Below are 23,511 nucleotides of genomic sequence, written 5' to 3'. Positions count from 1 at the left end.
TGCTCCCAGCGTCCCCGCAGGTGGATGACTAGTGATGCAGCACGGGGTCCCATTCTTGAGCGGCACGAAATCTCGTTGTAGGTTGATAGTGGTCGCATTCACGACGCATGTTGTTCCGGCTTGTCCTGGTGGCTCGAAACTCGGACCGGCATAGAGCAGCAGTCCGGGCACAAGCTGTAGGATGAAGATAAGCGGATTGTTAGCTGACCGCATTCCGTGAGTGCCGCCGTGCCCAATGGCTCGGCCGTGCTTGAGGTGGTCTTCTATAGCTGGGTTGAGTGGTGGCGCTGGGCACAGGTCATGCGCACAGCCCATGCTCCCAGCGTCCGCGTAGGCGGATGACGAGTGATGCAGCACGGGGTCCCATTCTTAAGCGGCACGGAATCTCGTTGTAGGTTGGTAGTGGTCGCATTCACGACGCATGTTGTTCCGGCTTGTCCTGGTGGCTCGAAACTCGGACCGGCATAGAGCAGCAGTCCGGGCACAAGCTGTAGGATGAAGATAAGCGGATTGTTAGCTGACCGCATTCCGTGAGTGCCGCCGTGCCCAATCAAGTTTACTGTGGATTCCTTGTTATCCTATGTTGTATTTTCACAGTAGTCTACTTGAGAACTAGCCGTAGTCGTGTGTACTTACAGGAAGAGTTGTTGGCACATTTTGAAAAGTGGCTCGACACTGCCAACCAAGAGTGAAACGACTTACATGGATTAGTTACATTACTTTATTTGCAAGAGACTGGCACCACGCACTAAGGGTAACTTGACACACACTGCTGGAGTCATCAGACTCATCTAGAATAATTACCTGAATCATTCCTGCAGTGTTCTTGTGACACTTTATCTTGAGTCGTCTGACTTGTATAGAATTGTTAACGGACTCCCTCAGCACTAGTCTTGTAACCCTCTTGAGAGGGTATAGGCGACTACTACAACACAGTATGCATGACTATTGTGTGCGGAGTCACGTAAGCACCTTGTATTGAGCACAGATAGTCTAGGGACTCTCTGCGAAAAGAGAGTTCGGGTGTCTCCCACAAAGTGTGTCGTATACGTGACGAGTCCAGACTCTTCGAAAAGAGTAAGGGATACTCTTTTTTTTTCTTAATGTGTGGTGAGACAAAAGCTTCCCGAGAGGTTGCGCTCAAGAGAACACGGTGCCATTCATCGAGTCCCCGTTGTGATGGTAGCGAGCGACGATAGTTTCTTTTTTCTCGTCTGCTAGCCAGAAAGCGCCCAAAACTCTGCCAGGCGAAAATCCACTCGGCCAGAGAAAAGCGAACGCGCACCGAAGTGCGCCGCGCGGTGGTAGGGGCAACAAGAGAAAAGCGCATGCGCTCGGGCTACCTCTGGCAGCCCGCGGGTAGAATAGCGAGTACCCCCCCCCCCAAAAAAAAAGAGAAGAGGCTCAATTCATTCATCCATTCATTCTTTCATTCATTCGTTCATTCACAAAACGTTAAGAGTCCTGAAGCCCGGTCTTTTCAGACTGAGGCGGGCCGCGTCCATGTCAGCACCGCCAGGCCGCGCTTTATGGCGCCATCGTGGACCCTCTCGACAGCCGGTATTTGATCTTGATATGAAGAGCTTGACATCATCTTGTGCCAGTAAAGCCATTTTTCTTCGGGGTCGGCGAGAGTCGCGGGACAGCCCGCCAGCATGTGTCTGATGTCAATGATGCCATCGCACACGTTACAATCTTTCCTAAGTCTCTATGTGTCCTTACGAATAAAAGTCGAAATAGAAAAATAAATAAGAACGTAGTTACCTTGGCTGGCTTTAGTGTCTTGACATGGATGCTTTGCGTAGGTGGAAAAAAAATGTTGATATTTTTTTGTGTCATGACGGCACCAATGAACCACCACCACGTTTCATCTCATCGGACCTCGCTGCTGGCTTTGTCAACTTGTCTGATAGTGTGTTGATTTGGCTTGTCTCGTTGTATGGTCCGTTGTAGGAATTTAAAAAAGTCAATGCGCCTTTGGCGTCCAATATGTATAGCAACAATAAACCCACAAAGTTCCGCAATTGTAAATCTAAAGAACAACTTTGGAAATGTCAATGCAACTTTTACATCAAAAGCTTATGAAAACTTTATACCCGTAAATATCGCAAGTGACATCCATGCGCTCTGTAGATTCCGCGGCCTCCGCAAAATGCCTCGGCGAGCCCGTTCGCCATCAAAACGCCTTTGAAGCTTTGTGTTCGCATGCGGCTGCTTGCGTTATGTGACTCCCGGTGCATGGGCGTTGGCGCGAAATCCAGCCCGAGTTCGCAATGTTCGCGGTCAAATGTATTTTCGAGCGTGAGAAAGACATTCTAGACAAAATTCACAATGATTTCCGGCACCTGGGATTGCTTTGGTGGGTGGTGCATGGACAGCACGAAAAAATTAAGGGGGGGGGCGCTGAAGCCCCATAAGCCCTCCCCACCCCTGGCTACGCCCCTGCTCGCTGCCTACGGTTGTTGGTGTCAATGATCGCGGCATTCAGGGTATGTGATGTCGTGTTGTAGTCAGCCGATAATGATAACAGCGGTTGAATTGGTTGGCTCTTGTTCGTCTGAATCTAAGAGTGGCTCATAATTTCAGCTATAACCTTGTCTTGGGTAGTTTGGTTTAATTCAATGTGCTAAAGCTCTACACAAATTGCGGCTTGAACACTTTCTAAACGTTTGATAACGTCGAGGATAGGCAGGAATTCAGCACTAGGGGATGGACCGGGGTTAACCTCAACGTCACCAGATAATAAAAACATAATTTCACACAGAAAAACGAAGGCAAACGCATCGCGACAAAACAGCACCACACCGCGACACTTCAAGTCATAGGGGCACTAAATCGCCACTATACATCTATCATCACTTCTGAATTCCTTAAAATGGGCTAGGTAACAAACCTGGAAGGTTAGAAGCGTTGTGAACATCGTTGTTCCGGCGGTGTTGTGCCCCGAGTAGTCGGCGATTCCTTGCTGTTTATATTGCGCGCAATTTGGTCCTATGGTTGCTGCCGTCGGAGAGTTCCAAGGTTCCCAGGCGGTGTGCCGGGCTCGTGCTGAAAACAGGCGGCTGGTGTCATTCGGCTTGATAGGAGGCAGGTGGGTTGGCGGAGAACTTGTTCCGTGAAGGTAGGTGGTTCCAGGCGGGCTTTGGGCGGTCAAGGAAGGGCAAACGGGTCCAGGTATCAGGTACGTCTGTACCTGGAAAGTGAGAGGCGTTGTGAACATCGGTGTTCTGGCGGTGTTGTGCCCCCTCTAGGCCCATCCCCAAAGTTAAAGTTGGCCTACCCCCAAATTTAAGTTCACCAAGCCAGAAATACTAAGTTGGTCCACTCCCAAATTTCAGTTCGCCAGTGTCAAAATTTCAAGTGTGCCCAGCCCCACATTTAAGTTGGCCGACTCCCAAATTTTTATTACAACGAAGGCGCCAAATAAAAGAACGGACGTAGGAAGGAGACACGAGAAAACCACGTAGGCGCACCAACAACTAGGCTTTTTATTTCTTGACACAGCAATAGATACCTAATGAGAGCAGCATTCCGGGCAAGTTGGTAATTCATTGCTTAAATGATATTGCGCGACATAAAAACGACACGGACGTGAAAGAAGACGACACACCAAGCGCTTGGTGTGTCGTCTTCTTTCACGTCCGTGTCGTTTTTATGTCGCGCAATATCATTTAAGCAATAGATACCTGCTGTATCTATCAGCAGGTATCTATCAAGTATCAAGGCTCAAAACAAGAAGAAACAGGGCCGTCATCTGCATCGCACAAGGAAACCACAATACACAACAACTTCTAAGTGCCCCTACCATGGTACTCTAGTTCCTTTGTCGAAAGGAATACTGAGGCTTCACTGATGCAATCATCACCACGCTTTCTGATGTCAAGCGCTTCCAATATCTCCATTGTCAGTTGATCATCATCTCTGTTTTAAACACAGGTTCTATCAAAATCTAGAATGCACTTGTGAGCCTTACAATGCGCACTTATGTGACCGGAGAGCTGGTTTTCCATCTTACATCGATGCTCATACAATCTATCATTCAGACATCTGCACGTTTGGCCCACGTATGATGAACCACACGACAAGGGAACCGAATAAACTACTTTCTTTATACATATCCGACATGCTTCTGCCCATGTTTTTTGCGCACACCTGTTTATTTTCCCGATGACCTGAGGTCACCTTAGCACACATCAAACCAAGACGTTTCGGAGCGGAAAATAAAACCCAAACTTGAAACCTGAACTTGGTTGATGTGTACCGAGGTGAACGCAGGTCATCGGGAAAATAAACAGGTGTGCGCAAAAAAACTAGGGCAGAAGCATATCGGGTGTATAAAGAAAGTACTTTATTGGATGAATCAGTTTATTTCTCCAATTTACAACAGAAAGGAAGCAGAAGCTAAAGGACATGTGGCCTGACGGGGGGTTCTGCTCCCAAAAAAATTCGGCACGCAGACCGTACGCAGCAACGTCATGCATACATACTGAAATCAACTGGAGAGTCGTGAGGCAGAATAATATTTTCGTGAAACAAAGCATGTATACAAGAAATATGAGAAACCAACAGTATACTCAAAGTACGATGCATTTTGTTTCCGACCAACCACAAGCAGAAAACAAAAGAAACAAAAGACTGACAATTTATACTGTGATTCTAATCAGAAAAACTCAATATTGTTCAGAATGAGAAAATTTTTGAACGATTTATTCGAATATTCTGTAATTTCATTGTCAAAATCAGGTAGCCATTTAGTAGTGAAGGCGCCTGGTAACTGACTAGTTGTTTTCCTTAATTGGTTCTTATTTTTGGTGTTCTCATGTTATGTTGTCGAAGGCTGTAATGCGGATTGGTGGGTACGTTCAAGATGTACTGTGTTTTGTTTTGTTTAATGTGTGGCGACGAGCGACCACGTAGACCGGTCAAGTCCCGGGCTCTCGCAGGAGAGGAAGAACCGACACTCGATCTCTTAGCGTAGCATTCTTTTAAAAATAATCTCCTTCAGAACGCTAGCCCGTGCCGGAGCGTGCCAGCCGCTCGTGCCTCGTGTAGATGCGAGCGTCTACGTCATCTCTCGTGCGACGCCGATGCTGCTGCCGCTACAGAGGGTGGTGACCCGGCAGCAGCATCGGCGTCGCACGAGAGATGACGTAGACGCTCGCGTCTACTCGAGGCACGAGCGGCTGGCACGCTCCGGCACGGGCTAGCGTTCCGAAGGAGATTATTTTTAAAAGAATGCTACGCTAAGAGATCGAGTGTCGGTTCTTCCTCTCCTGCGAGAGCCCGGGACTTGTCCGGTTTACGTGGTCGCTCGTCGCCACAGTTTAGTGACTCCGGACGTGATACTGCCATACGCTTCTGTGGTAGAGACGACCATGGACCAGACCAACGCTACGAGAGCTCAAGGCCAGAACGCTTCCGAGGAACGCGGTGAGCCCTCCTGTTCCGCCATCGCTGTCCGCCTCCCACAGTACTGGGACCAGCATCCTTCGGCGTGGTTTCTTCAGGCCGAAGCGCAATTTCAAGTCGCTGGTATCCGGTCTCAAGCCTCGAAGTTCCATTACGCCGTCGCAGCTCTCTCGCCCGCCGCCATTGACGAGATAGCAGATTTGTTGAACTCCCCATTGTCTGCCGCCACCTATGACGATCTCAAGGCAACGCTGCTACAGCGCACAGCAGCTTCACAAGGTTCTCGCATTCAGCAACTTCTGTCCGCTGAAGAACTCAGCGACCGACGCTCTAGTCAACTTCTTCGCCGAATGAGCCAGCTGGTCGGAAACAACGCGGGATCCATTGACGACACGCTGTTGCGCGATTTGTTTTTGCAACGACTCCTTGCTAACGTGCACATGGTCCTGGCGACAGCCTCTACCATGGACCTTACTGGACTTGCCGCTTTGGCCGACAAAGTGATGGAAGTAGCCACTCCAACCATCGCAGTCACGTCACCGTCTCCGGGTGACAATACAACCGCTCTGCAAACTCTTCCCTGTTCTTCCGCAGTGCAATCTCCGCTGGACTCCTTGTGTGAGCGCCTGGAACGCATCATCTGTGGAGCGGAACATCGCCGCACATCTCGTCGCCCGCGCAGCCGTAGTTCCAGCAGATCAAGACGCACGGGCACCCGCGATCAAACCTCAACTACAACGCCTGGCGTTTGCTACTACCACCGCCGTTTTGAAAACCACGCTCGTCACTGTCAGTGTCCCTGTGCTTGGCAGGGAAACAGGCCGGCCGACCTCTAACGGTGACGAGTGGTCCGGCCCAACACCCAAGTCGCCTTTTCTACGTGACAAACAGAGTTACGGGACAACGATTCTTAGTCGACACAGGGGCTGACGTCAGCATTCTTTCCGCAATGCACTCCGACCGAAAAGCGACACCTGTGTCGTTTTTGCTAGCCGTCAACGGCACCAGGATTCCAGTTTTCTCGTTACGCTTCATCATGCTAAACCTTGGCCTTCGACGAGTGTTCCGCTGGATTTTCCTGGTTGCAGACGTCCGTCATGCAGTCATTGGAGCAGACTTCTTGCATAACTACCGACTCCTTGTGGACATCCAACGACGCCGTCTCATCGACTGCGTAACCCAGCTATCCGTTCCTGGCGTCCCATCAGGCACATCGCCCACAGCGCCTATTTCTGCCATGTTGGACGAACCTTTCGGCGCGCTCCTACCCGGCTTTCCCACTTTGACGAGCCTGCCGGACTGGACGCAACCGGTGCAACATGACGTGTGCCATCACATCGTCACCTCCGGCCCACCGGTCTATTTCCGACCCCAGCGATTGTCCCCGGAGAAACTCAAGATCGCTCTCGCGGGGTTCCAACACATGCTGCAACTTGACATCATCCGCCCTTCCTCCAGTAACTGGGCATCACCACTTCACATACTGCCTAAGAAGATGGGAGACTGGCGCCCATGCGGCGATTACCGGGCACTAAACAACGTCACAGTTCCTGATCACTACCCACTACCGAACATTCAGGACTTCACGGTAGCGTAGCACGGTGCGACGATCTTTTCTAAGATCGATCTCGTTCGCGCCTACCATCAACTAGCGGTCGCTGAAGAAGACATTCCCAAGACCGCCATCCCCACACCCTTCGGTCTTTTTGAATTTCTCCGCATGCCTTTCGGTTTACGGAACGCGGGCCAATCCTTTCAGCGTTTCATCGATTCCGTCACCCGAGGTTTGCCGTTCGTTTTTGCATACATTGACGACCTTCTCGTCGCAAGCTCTTCAGCAGAAGAACATCTTCACCACTTGCGGTTGTTGTTTTCACGCCTTGCCAATAAAGTAATTGTCATCAACGCCGCCAAGAGTGAATTCGGTCAAGCCGAACTCGAGTTCCTCGGTCATATCGTCGACGCTAACGGCATTCGACCACTGCCGTCCAAGATTCTCGTCATCGAAAACTTTCCCCGACCGACCACACTCACCAAGCTTCACCAATTTGTCGGATTTGTCAATTTCTACCGCCGATTCATTCCCGAGTGCGCACGACTTATGGTTCCGCTAGACGCTCTCCTGGTAAACAAACGGAAACAAGTGCTTCAGTGGAGTGAAGAGGCCACCGACGTTTTCACAAGAGTCAAATCCGCCCTCGCCGACGCCACGCTGCTTAGACACCCAAAGCCAGATGCACCCACTGCCATCATAACCGACGCTTCAAACACCGCCGTTGGTGCCGTTCTGCAGTAATTCATCGACAATGCGTGGCATCCACTCGCTTTTTTCTCCAAGAAACTGAAGCCTGCGCAGTCCCGCTACAGCGTGTTCGGCCGTGAATTACTCGCTGTTTACCTGGCTATCAAGCATTTTCGCCATTTCCTCGAAGGCCGTGCATTCACTATCTTCACTGACCACAAGCCCCTTGCGCACGGAACGAATCGCTCGGTGTCCTGATACTCGCCCCGCGAGATTCGACACCTTTCCTACATCTCCGAGTTTACAACAACGTTCCGCCACATCAAGGGCACCTACAACGTTCCAGCTGACGTTCTGAGTCGTGTCAATGTCGTTTCCACTTTGACATCGGAACCTTTCATAATCTAGGCCGACTTACTCGCCAGTCGACAGCGTGACGACACTGAACTTCGTACACTCCGGAATTCGTCAACGTCCCCGAAATTGGAAGACGTCGTTGTGACCCCAGATGGTACGTCCGTCGTCTGCAACACTTCTAACGACACACCTAGACCATACATTCCGGCATCCCTTCGCAGACGTCAATTCGAAACCGTGCACAAACTGTCGCACCCTGGCATACGCGCGACACAGAAGCTTCTTTCCAGTCGTTTCGTTTGCCCTCGGCTAAACGTGCAAGTTCGCGATTGGGTTCGCTGTTGTTTGTCGTGTCAACGTTCGAAGATCCAGCGTCACCCCATTCCGCTAGCCAAGTCTTTTCTTCCACCGGATGCTCGTTTTGACACCGTACACCTGGAACTCGTCGGCCCTCTCCCACCTTCGAAAGGTTACTGCTACATACTTACGTGCATCGGCCGTTATACACGGTGGCCAGAAGCTACACCTATTTCTGACATCTCAGCGCCCACTGTTGCAGCAGCTTTCGTGTCTACGTGGATCGCAAGGTTCGGCTGCCCATCCACAATAATCACAGATCGCGGTCGACAGTTTGACTCAGCACTCTTCAATGAGCTACTCAAACTACTCGGAACGACACGTTTTCGCACAACTGCTTACCACCCGCAGTCCAATGGACTAGTTGAACGTTTTCACCGGCATCTCGAGGCCTCCCTTATGGCACATTAATCGCCGGACAAGTGGGTCCTGCATTTGCCCCTCGTCTTACTTGGCATCAGAGCCGCACTCAAGAGCGACCTAGGTTGCTCCTGTGCTGAGCTAGTTTACGGCGCTCACCTACGCCTTCCGTGCGATTTCTTTGTCGCCACCCCCAAAACGCCTATGCCATCACCTGCCGAATACGTTGCCGAACTGGAAGACTTCTTCAGTCAGATACGCCCCGTGCCTACACGTTCACAAGAAGCAAGGTCCCCGTACGTTTCTCCGCACTCACCTCTGCTACCCACGTTTTCGTGCGTAACTGTGCCGTGTGGAAGCCTTTGCAACCAATCTACTACGGGCCATATTGTGTTCTAGAGCGTCGCCCGACGACGTTTGTTGTGAATGTCAACGGCCGATCAGACACAATTGCCCTCATCATCATCATCAGCATCATCATCAGCATCATCATCATCATCATCATCATCATCATCATCAGCCTGGTTACGCCCACTGCAGGGCAAAGGCCTGTCACATACTTCTCCAACAACCCCGGTCATGTACTAATTGTGGCCATGCCTTCCCTGCAAACTTCTTAATCTCATCCGCCCACCTAACTTTCTGCCGCCGTCTGCTACGCTTCCCTTCCCTAGGGATCCAGTCCGTAACCCTTAATGACCATCGGTTATCTTCCCTCCTCATTACATGTCCTGCCCATGCCCATTTCTTTCTCTTGATTTCAACTAAGATGTCATTTACTCGCGTTTGTTCCCTCACCCAATCTGCTCTTTTCTTATCCCTTAATGTTACACCTATCATTCTTCTTTTCATAGCTCGTTGCGTCGTCCTCAATTTGAGTAGAACCCTTTTCGTAAGCCTCCAGGTTTCTGCCCCGTAGGTGAGTACTGGTAAGACACAGCTATTATATACTTTTCTCTTGAGGGACAATGGTAACCTGCTGTTCATGATCTGAGAATGCCTGCCAAACGCATTCCAGCCCATTCTTATTCTTCTGAATATTTCCGTCTCATGATCCGGATCCGCCGTCACTACCTGCCCTAAGTAGATGTATTCCCTTACGACTTCCAGTGCCTCACTGCCTATTGTAAATTGCTGTTCTCTTCCGAGACTGCTAAACATTACTTTAGTTTTCTGCTGGTTTATTTTTAGACCTACCCTTCTGCTTTGCCTTTCCAGGTCAGTGAACATGCATTGCAATTGGTCCCCTCAGTTACTAAGCAAGGCAATATCATCAGCGAATGGCAAGTTACTAAGGTATTCTCCATTAACTCTTATCCCCAATTCTTCCTAATCCAGGTCTCTGAATACCTCCTGTAAACACGCTGTGAATAGCATTGGAGAGATTGTGTCTCCCTGCCTGACGCCTTTCTTTATTGGGATTTTGTTGCTTGCTTTATGGAGGACTACGGTGGCTGTGGAGCCGCTATTGATATCTTTCAGTATTTTTACATTCGGCGCGTCTACACCCTGATTCCGTAATGCCTCCATGACTGCTGAGGTTTCGACAGAATGAAACGCTTTCTCGTAATCAATGAAAGCTATATATGAGGGTTGGTTATATTCCGCACATTTCTCCATCACCTGATTGATAGTGTGAATATGATCTATTGTTGAGTAGCCCTTACGGAATCCTGCCTAGTCCTTTGCTTGACAGAAGGCTAAGGTGTTCCTGATTCTATTTGCGATTACCTTAGTAAATAGTTTGTAGGCAACGAACAGTAACCTGATCGGTCTATAATTTTTCAAGTCTTTGGCGTCCCCTTTCTTATGGATTAGGATTATGTTAGCGTTCCTCCAAGATTCCGGTACGCTCGAGGTCATGAGGCATAGCGTATACAGGGAGGCCAGTTTCTCTAGAGCAATCTGTCCACCATCCATCAACAAATCTACTGCTATCTGATCCTCCCCAGCTGCCTTCCCCCTTTGCATATCTCCCAAGGCTTTCTTTACTTCTTCCGGCGTTACCTTTGGTATTTGGAATTCCTCTAGACTATTGACACGTGTACTTATCTTTATCGGGAAACTACGTTTCGCCGCTTAACAACTGTAATCCCACAGCGAGGCACGCGCCTGCATGTATCCGACGTTTCTAGAAAGTTATCGACACTTCTATCCGCGTGTCTGTTGTCGCCGAACCTTGTGTTATCAGATTTCATCGCGTGACACGAATGGTGTAGAACTTTGTGGAAGACACGCGGGTCCCATCAGTTAATCTGGAACGTTCGACGACTGATCTATAAAAGCCGACGCGCTTGACCCGCTGATCAGTTTTCCGACGATCGCCGACCGTGTTCGCCGCTATCGTTGTGCTATAAGTGTAGCCTGTTTTTGTGGGCACAGGTTCGCCCAATAAAAGCTAGTTTTGTATTCCACCGTATTGCTTCTTTCTTCACCGTCACTACCACGTCACATCTGGTGGAGGTGCTTTTCGTCCGTGTACAGGACGCCCCCGACAAGCCGTGATCCCAGCCCAGACCGCAAACAGAACACCAACGTAGTCCCGGACCACCGAGCAAGCCGCCGTCTTCAACAGCTGCCCCCGGAGCACGGACTTTTACCTGAGAAGACCAAGAAGATTGTGGCCAAGGCAACCGCAATGGCAGCCCCAGCGTCCCCCATCGTGCTGCAGCAGCCGAGGGAACCACCGACGTTCCGCGGTTCCACATTTGAGGACCCGGAAACCTGGCTGGAAACGTATGAGAGGGTCGCTACGTTTAACAACTTGGCAAGCGACGACAAGCTACGCCATGTCTATTTCGCACTGGAGGACGCCGCCAAGACGTGGTTTGAGAATCGAGAAGCCACCTTGACGACGTGGGACCTCTTCCGAAGCGGCTTCCTGCAAACATTTCAAAGCGTCCTGCGAAAAGAGCGAGCCCAAGCTCTACTGGAGACAAGAGCGCAGCTGCCGAATGAGACGATCGCGATTTTCACTGAGGAAATGAGCCGTCTGTTCCGCCACGCCGACCCAGAAATGTACGAGGAGAAGAAAGTACGTCTACTGATGCGTGGTGTAAAAGAGGAACTTTTCGCCGGTATGGTAAGAAGCCCACCGAAGACCGTCGACGAGTTTCTTCGTGAGGCGATGAGCATCGAGAAGACACTGGAATTGCGGAACCGGCAATTTGACCGACGCACCAAGCCAACAAGCTACTCCGGAATTCAATCACTGGCCACGGACGATTTATGCGAGACCATCAGGGCCATCGTGCGCGAAGAACTGCGCAAGGTCTTGCCATCGTCGCAGCCTCAAGTGGCCTCGATCGCCGACATCGTGAAAGAAGAGGTGGACCGATCGCTAGGAGTTCCTGAGGTGCAACCACAATTACCGCAGCCCCAGCCAGAAGCGATGACTTACGCCGCCGTCGCACGCCGTCAAGCGCCCCCTCCGCGACAACGCCAGGGCCCTGTAACGCCGCAATTCCGTCGTCCACCGCCGCCGCCGACAGCACGCCCACCCGTCGCCCAGCGCACCTACGCGAGGAAGACGGACATTTGGCGCGCCCCCGACCACCGCCCGCTCTGCCACCACTGCGGCGAAGCCGGCCACCTGTACCGCCGATGCCCATACCGCGACCTGGGATTGCGAGGCTTCGCCGTGAACGCACAGCGCCCGAGGGAAGGTGAACGCATCAAGTCATCAGGGCTCACCCTGAAGCCGGAAAAGTGTCGCTTTGCTTACGATGAGCTTCTATTCCTAGGCCATGTCATCAGCAAATCTGGAGTGCGCCCCGACCCGCAGAAGACAGCTGCCATCGCAAAGTTCCCGCAGCCAATCGACAAGAAGGCAGTGCGCAGATTCCTTGGCATGTGTGCCTACTTTAGGCACTTTGTCAAGGACTTTTCGCGCATCGCGGAGCCGCTAATACATCTAACGAAATCTGATGTCGAGTTCAATTGGGAAACGCCGCAGGCCAACGCATTTCAAGAACTCAAACGACGCATGCAGTCGCCGCCGGTACTTGCACACTTCGACGAGGACGCCGATACTGAAATCCACACTGACGCCAGTCGCCTAGGCCTCGGTACCGTCCTAGTCCAGAGGAAAGAAGGACTTGAACGGGTGATATCGTATGCTAGCCGGTCGCTGTCAAAAGCGGAAAGCAATTATTCTACGACTGAAAAGGAATGCCTCGCCATCATTTGGGCTGCAGCTAAATTCCGCCCTTACCTCTATGGCAGGCCATTCAAAGTCGTCAGTGACCACCACGCCTTGTGTTGGCTAGCTAACTTAAAGGACCCTTCAGGACGGCTGGCGCGGTGGAGCCTCAGACTACAAGAATATGACGTAACGGTAATATACAAGTCCGGAAAAAAACACTCCGACGCAGACTGCTTATCACGCGCCCCAATCGATCCCCCGCCGCAAGACGACGTGGACGACGACGCCTTCCTTGGGATGATAAGCGCGGAAGACTTCACTAAACAGCAACGAGCAGACCCGGAGCTAAAAGGCCTCGTCGAGTATTTGAAAGGGAACACCGACGTTGTCCCTAGGGCATTTAAGCGCGTGTTGTCTTCGTTCACGCTACGAAACAACCTGCTCGTGAAGAAGAACTTCTCACCAGTCCACGCCAGCTACCTTCTTGTGGTGCCGTCAGCGCTCCGTCCAGAAATACTGCATACCCTACACGACGATCCAACCGCTGGGCACCTCGGATTCTCCCGGACGCTGTCGAGGATACAGGAAAAGTATTACTGGCCGCGTCTGACCGCCGACGTCGCCCGTTACGTCAAGACATGCAGACTGTCAACGACGCAAGACACCACCGACAAGGCCAGCAGGATTACTACAGCCGATCGAACCTCCTCGTCGACCATTCCAGCAGATTGGGATGGATTTGTTGGGGCCGTTTCCGATGTCAACATCCAGGAATAAGTGGATCATCGTGGCGACGGACTATCTCACCCGCTTTGCTGAAACCAAAGCTCTACCAAAAGGCAGCGCAGCCGAAGTGGCGAAATCTTTCGTCGAGAACATCTTGCTGCGACATGGTGCGCCAGAAGTCCTCATCACCGACAGAGGAACGGCTTTTACAGCAGAGCTCACCCAAGCCATTCTGCAGTACAGCCAGACGAGCCACAGGAGGACAACTGCCTACCATCCGCAGACGAATGGTCTCACGGAGCGCCTGCACAAGCCCCTCGCCGACATGCTAGCAATGTACGTCGACGTCGAGCACAAGACGTGGGACGCGGTCCTGCCGTATGTCACCTTCGCCTACAACACGGCGGTGCAAGAAACAACACAGATCACGCCATTCAAGTTGGTTTACGGCAGGAACCCGACGACGACGCTCGACGCCATGCTGCCGCACGTCACTGACGAGGAGAATCTTGACGTCGCTACCTATCTCCAGCGCGCCGAAGAAGCTCGACAGCTCGCCCGCCTACGGATCAAGACCCAGCAGCGTACCGACAGCCGATACTACAACCTCCGACGACGCTTCGTCGAGTACCAGCCCGGCGACCGTGTTTGGGTATGGACCCCGATACGCCGGCGAGGACTCAGTGAGAAGCTGCTGCGACGCTATTTCGGACCCTACAAGGTCATCCGACGTATTGGCGCACTAGACTATGAGGTCGTGCCAGACGGCATTTCGCACTCACAGCGGCGCCGAGCACGATCTGAAGTGGTCCACGTGGTGCGCCTTTAACCATTTTACGGACGCTGATGAACTTCCTTTAGTTTGTTGTTTTCTTTGCTACGGGTGCTTTTCTTTGTTACTTTCGTTTGTTTACAGCATCGGGTCGATGCTTTTTAAGAGGGGGGTAATGACACGTGTACTTATCTTTATCGGGCAACTACGTTTCGCCGCTTAACAACTGTAATCCCACAGCGAGGCACGCGCCTGCATGTATCCGACGTTTCTGGAAAGTTATCGACACTTCTATCCGCGTGTCTGTTGTCGCCGAACCTTGTGTTATCAGATTTCATCGCGTGACACGAATGGTGTAGAACTTTGTGGAAGACACGCGGGTCCCATCAGTTAATCTGGAACATTCGACGACTGATCTATAAAAGCCGACGCGCTTGACCCGCTGATCAGTTTTCCGACGATCGCCGACCGTGTTCGCCGCTATCGTTGTGCTACAAGTGTAGCCTGTTTTTGTGGGCACAGGTTCGCCCAATAAAAGCTAGTTTTGTATTCCACCGTATTGCTTCTTTCTTCACCGTCACTACCACGTGACACTATTTTATCTTCCATTATTGTCGTGGGTGCCACTGGTACTGTATAAATCTCTATAGAACTCCTCAGCCACTTGAACTATCTCATCCATATTAGTAATGATATTGCTGGCTTTGTCTCTTAACGCATACATCTCATTCATGCCAATTCCTAGTTTCTTCTTCACTGTTTTTAGGCTTCCTCCGTTCCTGAGAGCATGTTCAATTCTATGCATATTATACTTTCTTATGTCCATTGCCCAATTGCCCTGGAACGTCTCAAATCCGCCTACATCGAAGCACCCGCGCCATCAGCTCCACCAATATGCGACGCGACCCTGCTGCAACCTTCGCCGCCGCCTGCTCACGTGACACCCAAGACCAACGCCAAGACACGCCGCGTCACGTGGACTTTTCATCGGAGCCCTCGGTAGCGGCAGCAGCATCGGCGTCGCACGAGAGATGACGTAGACGCTCGCGTCTACACGAGGCACGAGCGGCTGGCACGCTCCGGCACGGGCTGTCGTTCCGAAGGAGACTATTAAAGAAAGAATGCTACGCTAAGAGATCGGGTGTCGGTTCTTCCTCTCCCACGAGAGCCCGAGACTTGACCGGTCTACGTGGTTGCTCGTCGCCACAAATGTATTGCAACAACCTGTAATAATACACCTTGTTTGCGTTTAACATAGAATGTTACATAAAAAATGTTGTGGTTCTAAAGTTTTGTAAAGGGCCATATATCCCTCGAATGCACGTAAGACTCTTTTTTGTAGCACTATCAATTTATTATAATTTTTTTTCGAAGTAGTTCCCCAAAATAACATGCAGTAGGTTAATCTACAATAAAAGAGTGCATAGTATATAGCATAAAGAACTTTTCAACCATGGAGGAACCAGAGTACTGAGTCTGTATAAGCAACCAACAGTTCTGCTTAGTTCAATAGCAAGTTTGTCGACGTGCGTGTTCCAGGCGAAAACCTCTTGGAACCACACACCCAGAAATTTTTGACATTTTACCTGCTCTATCAGCCTATCTTCAAAAGGAATAGCCGCATTGCAGTTACGTGGTTTATTACTAGGAGCAAATATTATATATTTTGTTTTGGAGGAATTCATTTGTAGCTTATTATGTTGTAACCAGCAAGACAGTTGCTTCAGGTAATTGTTAACTTTTAATTCGAGCTCTGTTAATGTAGCAGCTTTAAAGAATATGTTAGTATCATCTGCATAAATAACTAATTCAGGAGGCTCGGGGATGTCACACAGATGGTTAATATACATTATAAACAGAAGAGTTCCAAGTATTGATCCTCGCGGAACTGCCGTTGCGATTTCCGCGTGAGATGAAACATCATTATTTATACTGACATACTGATAGCGATTCGTTAAGCAATGTCGTGAAAGTTCCAATACGATACCTCGTACATCCCACTGTTCCAATTTGCTAATTAATAAACTGTGGCATACTGAATCAAAGGCTTTCCTTAAGTCTACAAATGAACCTAATGTGTACATTCTATTTTCAATATTTGTTATTATTTTATGTTTGATATTAGGAAGAGCTGCTTCACAAGATTTATTTTTTGGAATTCGTACTGCATGTCACTAATTACAATATATTTACCGAAAAATGTTTGTAGTCTAACATTCAGGGCACTCTCGAACACCTGTGATAGAACAGGTAAGACAGATATCGGGCGGAAAATTGTCATTAAATGTTTATCTCCTCCTTTGTAACAGGAGGTTCCCTTGTCGTGTGGTTCATCATACGTGGGCCAAACGGGTAGATGTCTGAAAGATAGATTGCATGAGCATCGATATAAGATGGAAAACCAGCTCTCCGGTCACATAAGTGCACATTGTAAGGCTAACCAGTGCATTCCAGATTTTGATAGAACCTGTGTTTTTGAACAGAGCTGATGATCAACTGACAAGGGAGATATTGGAAGCGCTTGAGATCAGAAAGCGTGGGGAGGATTGCATCAGTGAATCCTTAGTTTCCCTTTCGACAAAGGAACTGGCGTATCTTGGGAGCGGCACTTAGAAGTTGTTCTGTATTGTGGTTTCCTTGTGCGACGCAGATGACGGCCCTGTTTCCTCATGTTGTTTTGATCCTTGACAGCAGGTATTTATTCATGTGTCAAGAAATAAAACGCCCAGTTGTTAGTGCGCCTACATGATTGTCTCGTGTCTCCTTCCTACGTCCGTTGGTTTATTAGGCGCCTTCGTTGTAATCATGCATAACCAACTCGCCCACCAACACGTGGTCAGTGGTTCCCAAATTTCAGTTGGCCTATGTTCAAATTTTAAGTAGGCCGACCTGTAAATTTAATTTGGCACATGTCCAAATTTCAAGTTGGTTCAAGCGTAAATATTAAGTTGGCCTGCCTCCTAATTTAGGTTGGCGCATACCCTATTTCAAGTTGGCCCACTTCCAAATTTCAAGTTCACCCAACCCCAAATTTCAAGTTGACGCACCCTTACTATAAGCTTGGCCATGCATTTTCGAAGTAGCCTTATGTATCTCTGCGGGGATTCTGTTGTTATTTGATTTATTTTGCTTTAAATTCTTCCTTATCGCTTGAAACCTACCAATCATCTACATTTATACTATCATAAGGATTAAATGTCATATTTTTGCAAATCGCGCATTTCTGCGCATATACAAGGGAATAAACTTTTCGTGTGACAGGGCTGGGGAGCTCGCCAAAGAATTCTTATGCGTTAAAAATAAAAGATTTTGCGGGCGATTCCATATTTTATCAATAAATTCGCGGTCCCAATGATCAATATCGACATGTTTGCACAGCGCAAAAGACGAGGACTAAAGGAAGAACACAACACAGGCGCTGACTTCGACTGATCTTTATTTGCGAACCATCAGAGCTATATAGGTGACGAAAAATAATGAAAACACAAACTTTTGCATTAAGTCACACATGAACCCGTATTGCATCACAGCCAGATACTTGATTTCGTTTTTTGTCAGGGCAATAGACGACATGCTTATGCAAAGGTCGCCCAACCGCTGTATCTTGTCAGCCTGTATGATTTCACGTGTAAGCTGTACTCGGTGTCTAGAAACTACGACGCAGTTTTCGAATTCAGTGTCACTATGGCAGTCTCTGCAGCGTATGCTATGACCTTGCAAAGCGGTACAAACATTGAAAAAATGCTCCTTCGATCGCTAATTTAAACATCTGCCTGTTTAACCAACGTATTTCTTTCCGCAAATCAAGGGAATCATGTAATCCACACCCGGGGCGCATGCTACAAACCACTTCCAATGGTTAGCATTGCAAATTTTTCGTCGTGTGACATGAGCATTCACACGACTACAGAGCACTGATAATTTTTCCGGGGCAGAAAAAGAATTTTAACACCTACTTTACTGCCTACCTTCTTCAAGCTGTGCGAAATCTTGTGCAAATAACGGCAGTTCCGCAACTGGCTGATTGTCTCTGGCATCGCTGTGAGCTTGTGCTTTGTCTCCCCAGCTTGATTTTCTTTAATATCTTTCCGGCGACTGAAACTAACAAAAGCTCGGGGTACCAAGAATATGTTAGGCGGGAGGCTTGCGCTTGGATACTGCGCGTTAAAGAATGGAAGCAAGACTTGTTTAGGGCATTTTGAGAAGCAAAGATTTACAATGGCCCGCTTAACCAGCTTAGAATTGGCCGACAGATGAAACAAAAGTGGCTTGTTCACTCTGGGCTTGTACATCCAGCACAAGCGATCTCTTGAGATACGAAGTCGCAACTCTAAAAACATTAACGAGTCATCTACCAGTAGGTAAACATATCGATACTGAATCACCAACTCGCCCAAGCTTCCACCTTACGGAATTATCAAGAATCCTTAAACACATCTTTAGCCACACTGCACACATGGTGTGTAGATTGGCACACTAAAATTAACTACAAAATAACAGTCTTAATGAGAGTGACGGGGAAAAGAAACCCTTTTTTGTTTACTTACTGTATTGATTGTCATGCATTGTCGCAGGTCCCTAGACATAATTTCTCAGGAATAATACTCACATTTGATCTAAAATAGTATGACCATGTCGAGTACCGGGTGGTGCTTTACGAAAGAGAACACGCGAGTGCGTGGCCCCTCCTCTCCTGGATGGATAGATGTTATGAGCGTCCCCTTTGGACCGGGGCAGTGGGTTGCGCAATTAAGCTCAAGCTATTATACTGCAAAATGTCCTACCTAGGTTAAACCATAAAAAAAGAACAAAAACACTATGAACTCCCGCAACGAAATTTTCTGATACCCTATTGTGAACTGTTCTTTTGTACGTCTCCGTCTTTTGTCGTTTCCCTACTTTTATTCCACCAATCCTCCAATCGCCTCTTACTAATCCCTATTGCGGACATGTTTACTTTTCCACTGCCCTCGCTGAACCCGATGGCTTCAAGGAGGCCAGTGGTGCCTAAATCGACCGCTGGGTAGACGTCTTCACATTCTAATAAATTATGCTCCATAGTTTCCCTAACTTTACTGCAGCAAGCACATGCTTCTTATTTCTTCTTATATCTCGCTTTATAGGTGCGTGTGCTAAGGTATCCCGATCTCGCTTCGAAAAATAATGAGCTTCCCTTTGAGTTATGATGAATTTCGTTTTTTCCTCCTAAGTAGTTACTCATGGCAGGTTTATTTTCCATTGCCGCCACCCATGAGATTATTTCGGCCTCTCTGACTTTCCGCTTGACGTTCTTTGTCGCTGTGTTGCCCACCCTACAGGCCGCATACTTGCTTAGGCTGCTTAGAGCTGAGGCTGAGGTAGGCTGAGGCTGCTTAGAGCGCCAGCAAGTGGCAGTAAGGAGAAGCTCGTATGCTTGTGGCATCATCTGTTGTCGGCCAGAATAACCAGGCATGGCCGATAGGCAAACGCCTGCTAGAGTTAGCTGGAACCTCCCTCCCCCTTCCTCGCATGACTGTTGCGCAAGGAGCGGAGCCTGCAGCGCAACGCCTGCTGCTAGCAAACCAGGTTGGATACGCAAACGCAATCGAAACGTGGAAGCGCCAAAATACGCCCGGTAGGTATTAGGTACTCCTGGCGTACCTATATTAGTGCATAAGCATTCTAGGAGTTTTCCCCTCGGAACTTTGTCCGTCCGTCCATTCGTCCGTCCGTCCGTTTTTCTGTCTGTAAAGCGTGACACGATGCAGTGCATGCATAGGTGTATATGAGGCCCTACGGAGTTGTATATGAGAATGCTTTGGGACTGCGTATGACTGACGAGATTTATGATTTTGACTATACATAGTTAGTACTGGGAGGTATAAGTGTAAGTAAGCTTAATAAAGGCTGATACGATTAGTTGCGAAAAAATTTGTTTGCTGTAACAGCGAATAATTGATGATAACTAGAAATACGGAGGCTAATTAAAATCAATTTACGTTAAATTATTAGACCAATCAAAATTTACTAAAGTTCAATCAACAGAGCATAATCGAGAATTAGGAGTACATTGATATTAGTTGTACCTAATTATGTAAGCTTAATTGCTGATACAGATGAAAACATCCTCGTTATAAACTTAACTAAAGTTAATCAATTAAGTAACTAAGCAAGCGTCGCCATTACAGAAATAACTATGCCTGAATAATAACTAACAAAATTACGTTTATTTACCTATGCTAAAGTTACACTTGAGTGCATTTCTCTCCTAAAGCGCTGCGAATCAGGTGAGGTTTATTCATGCAATGGGGGTAGTGGAGAGCCAGGGCTCCACACTGCAAAAAAGTACGCAGAAACTCTACTGGAGTTGTCAAAGTCTACATAAGCCTACCCCCAAATTTAAGTAGGCCCACCCCCAAATTTCAACATGACCCACTACCAAATTTGACTTGGCCCACGCTCAAACTTCAACTTGGCCCACTTCCAAAGTTCTCCAAATTCCAAGTTGGCTAACCCCAAAAATTTCAAGTTGTACCACCCCAAAATTTTATGCTGGCCCACCCGAAATTTAGATTGGCCCGCGCCCTAACGTATGCTGGCCTACACCCAAATTTCAACTTGGCGAACTACGAGACTTAAGTTGGCCCACCCTCAAATTTCATGTGGGCCCACCACCTTCTTCCAGTTATCGACTTTCAGTGCAGCAGCTCGGTACCATCGAATCCCTCTCCACTTGAGTGTGCTCCTCGCCTCTTGTCAGCCAATTACATAAGACAGGCCACTCAGTGTAGGCAATGTTATTCGTTTTTCAAGCAAACAAAAGTGACCTCCTATGAATGAGGAGAGCGCTTGATTGGTCTGTTCAGACAACCCTGAGGGTGACCGCCCGGTGCTTGCGTCGGTGGTTACGCAAATTTGACGTCAGGAGATTGGAATAAAAACAAATTGGAAGAGTTTTACGTTATAGGGCCCATTGTGTCAGAAAATCAGCGCCAGAAGACGTGACAGGATAGGAAAGAGTCGTTGAGTCATGTCTCTGTGCTTTTTCCTGTTCTTGCGCAGTCTTCTAGCACTGCCTTGGTTGTTGTGACCCAGATGTTGCTTGGTCGCAACAAGCAAATCTATAAACACGGACTGAGTCGGACGAAGCGCCTTGTTCGTTTCGTCCTTTATTCGTGCCTTTTTATTGCTCTTTTGATAGTTATAAACCAGAACCTCAATGGGACTTGTTCTGTCGGTATAAATGTCGTCGGGGTGGCAGCGTGTGGGATTGTGTTGTTGCAGCTATTTTTGAAGTAACATTATCTTCGGTGAAGGATTGCGAAATTTTAAATAACAGCTACCACATCTACTGGATGCTGTCCTCATTTTGTGCGACAACGACAAACGGACCGATCACATTTTGGGCTGGTATATGGCCACTGCTGTAGCGAGAAGTCTGACCTCGATGACTCGCCTGTTCGCCTTGACGACGGTGACCGTGACAGCCACCGAAGGGAGTACTGAGCTACTGGTATGTGTATTCGGGTGAATTCTCGCTGCCGTTTCTCTTGTCGTGGGCAAGGCACGTTGACGGCGAAGCCCTTAAGTGCCGTCTTGAAGTGCCGGAATCGCTGGCAGACATGGCCTGCTTCAATGCAGTTTTAAAGAGTGTGCAGGTGGCGTCTTCCTTGGTAAGTTGCGCGCGGCCACAGGCTAAGGGGCCACTCGCGGTTGGTTCGCATTGGCGGTGGGTTGCGTTGAAGTTCTGCAGTTTGGCACTTTGTATTGCACCTCTCCTTGGACAACGTGAGCATTTGAGGTAACCTGATTTTGCGACGCCGGCAAGGTGTTCTTGTCAAACATCTTGCCGAAAATAAATCTGATAGTCACCGGTAGAGTGACGATCAGCTTTCTGGATAGACATGGCAATCTTGTGTGAGTATTAAGGGGTTATATTTTCTATTAAGCATTTCTGACTCCCCTGATTCGCCGTAGTCTCTCGTAGAAATTGCACCATGGTCATGTGCGGGTTCAGCATCAGTCCAAGTTGTTGTTTCCCGAGACACTTTCTTCTCTTGTTAAATATCCTCGTCCGCGCGGAAATAAAATCGGACCGTAGCTTCTATGAATGTCGGGATGCTCTTGATAGCTATCTCTCATTCATTTGGACTTTCTCTTTAGAGACGATTTTCGTGAAGGTGCTTAGGATACGGCAGGCAAATAGGAGCCACGTTTTAGGATGGACTCGCCGTACTAAAACCAAGCCATCTTCGACCTTTAAAAAGACAGGGCGCTGCTTGTCTTTAAAGTTTCACTTGATGACTACTTTTGAAGTATGTATACAGAGGCGGTGTGCAAGAAACAGGGTGAAAAACAGCTAGAAGGACGACGCAAACAACATCTCTGTTTTTCACACCAGCCTCCCTGCACCAGGAATTTGTCCTAACGGAAGTTAGATGGTGTTTACAGCGCCCAAATATTCAGAAAAGTAGAGCCAGACAGAGGCTAAACTGCGCTATTTCACTCTGTGCCAGTGCCTTGATGATAACACCCAGGAATATCTAGCTACAAATTACCTTAGTATGTACGGGTATGGACAGCCTTCAAATGGACCGTTATAGTTACGCATCCAAGAGTTAACACTTGCGCCCTACCGACATGCAGAGCTTTTTCTCGTTTTAAACCGCTTTTATATGCTCCCGATAAGTTTGTGGTTCGTTTGACTTATATCCGCGGAATATTGGTTGTTTTGACACAGTGGTCGCGACTAGGAGACTGTTTGTTGTTCACGGTAAAAAAATGTAAAAGAACAGTATCTCCATCATGTTTCGTCATGTCGATTGTCTTGTACTATAATTTTACCCTTGGTTGCAGCTTGCCAACAGTCTTAATTATTCACTTTTAGTGAAACATTGATGAACGCCGCACATTTGTTTCTATCGCAGGGTTAATCTGTCAAGGATCTGCTGGGAGCACACCGGGAAAGGGTGCGCCACCTTGGACACGGTATGACCACACTTCTCTTTTATATTGAGGCACCAATGAAAGAAATAAGAACTTCCGTTCAACGTGTGCGAATTTTAGGTCTTAAGCTCACGCTCTGTCAATCGAAAAGGCAATTTCGTCAAACCTTCCATAACAGAAGACCTGAATCTGCGATGTGAACTTGGGCAAGGTGAGGTG

At 48.6% G+C, this 23,511-nt stretch overlaps 1 protein-coding gene across 1 annotated transcript in view; it reads left to right on the top strand.

Moving 5' to 3' along the window:
- The window catches only part of LOC142559415 (uncharacterized), a 227,025-nt gene that overhangs the window by 78,397 nt on the left and 125,117 nt on the right, over positions 1-23,511 (top strand). The window contains exon 2 of the mRNA XM_075671013.1: positions 23,274-23,334. Coding sequence (XP_075527128.1) covers positions 23,274-23,334 — 61 coding nt within the window. The remainder of the gene's footprint in view (positions 1-23,273; positions 23,335-23,511) is intronic.

This window comes from Dermacentor variabilis, chromosome 10 (assembly GCF_050947875.1).
Source record: "Dermacentor variabilis isolate Ectoservices chromosome 10, ASM5094787v1, whole genome shotgun sequence".
In the NCBI taxonomy this organism is placed as follows: Eukaryota; Metazoa; Arthropoda; class Arachnida; order Ixodida; family Ixodidae; genus Dermacentor; species Dermacentor variabilis.
This window is presented reverse-complemented; position numbering and strand designations above follow the sequence as displayed.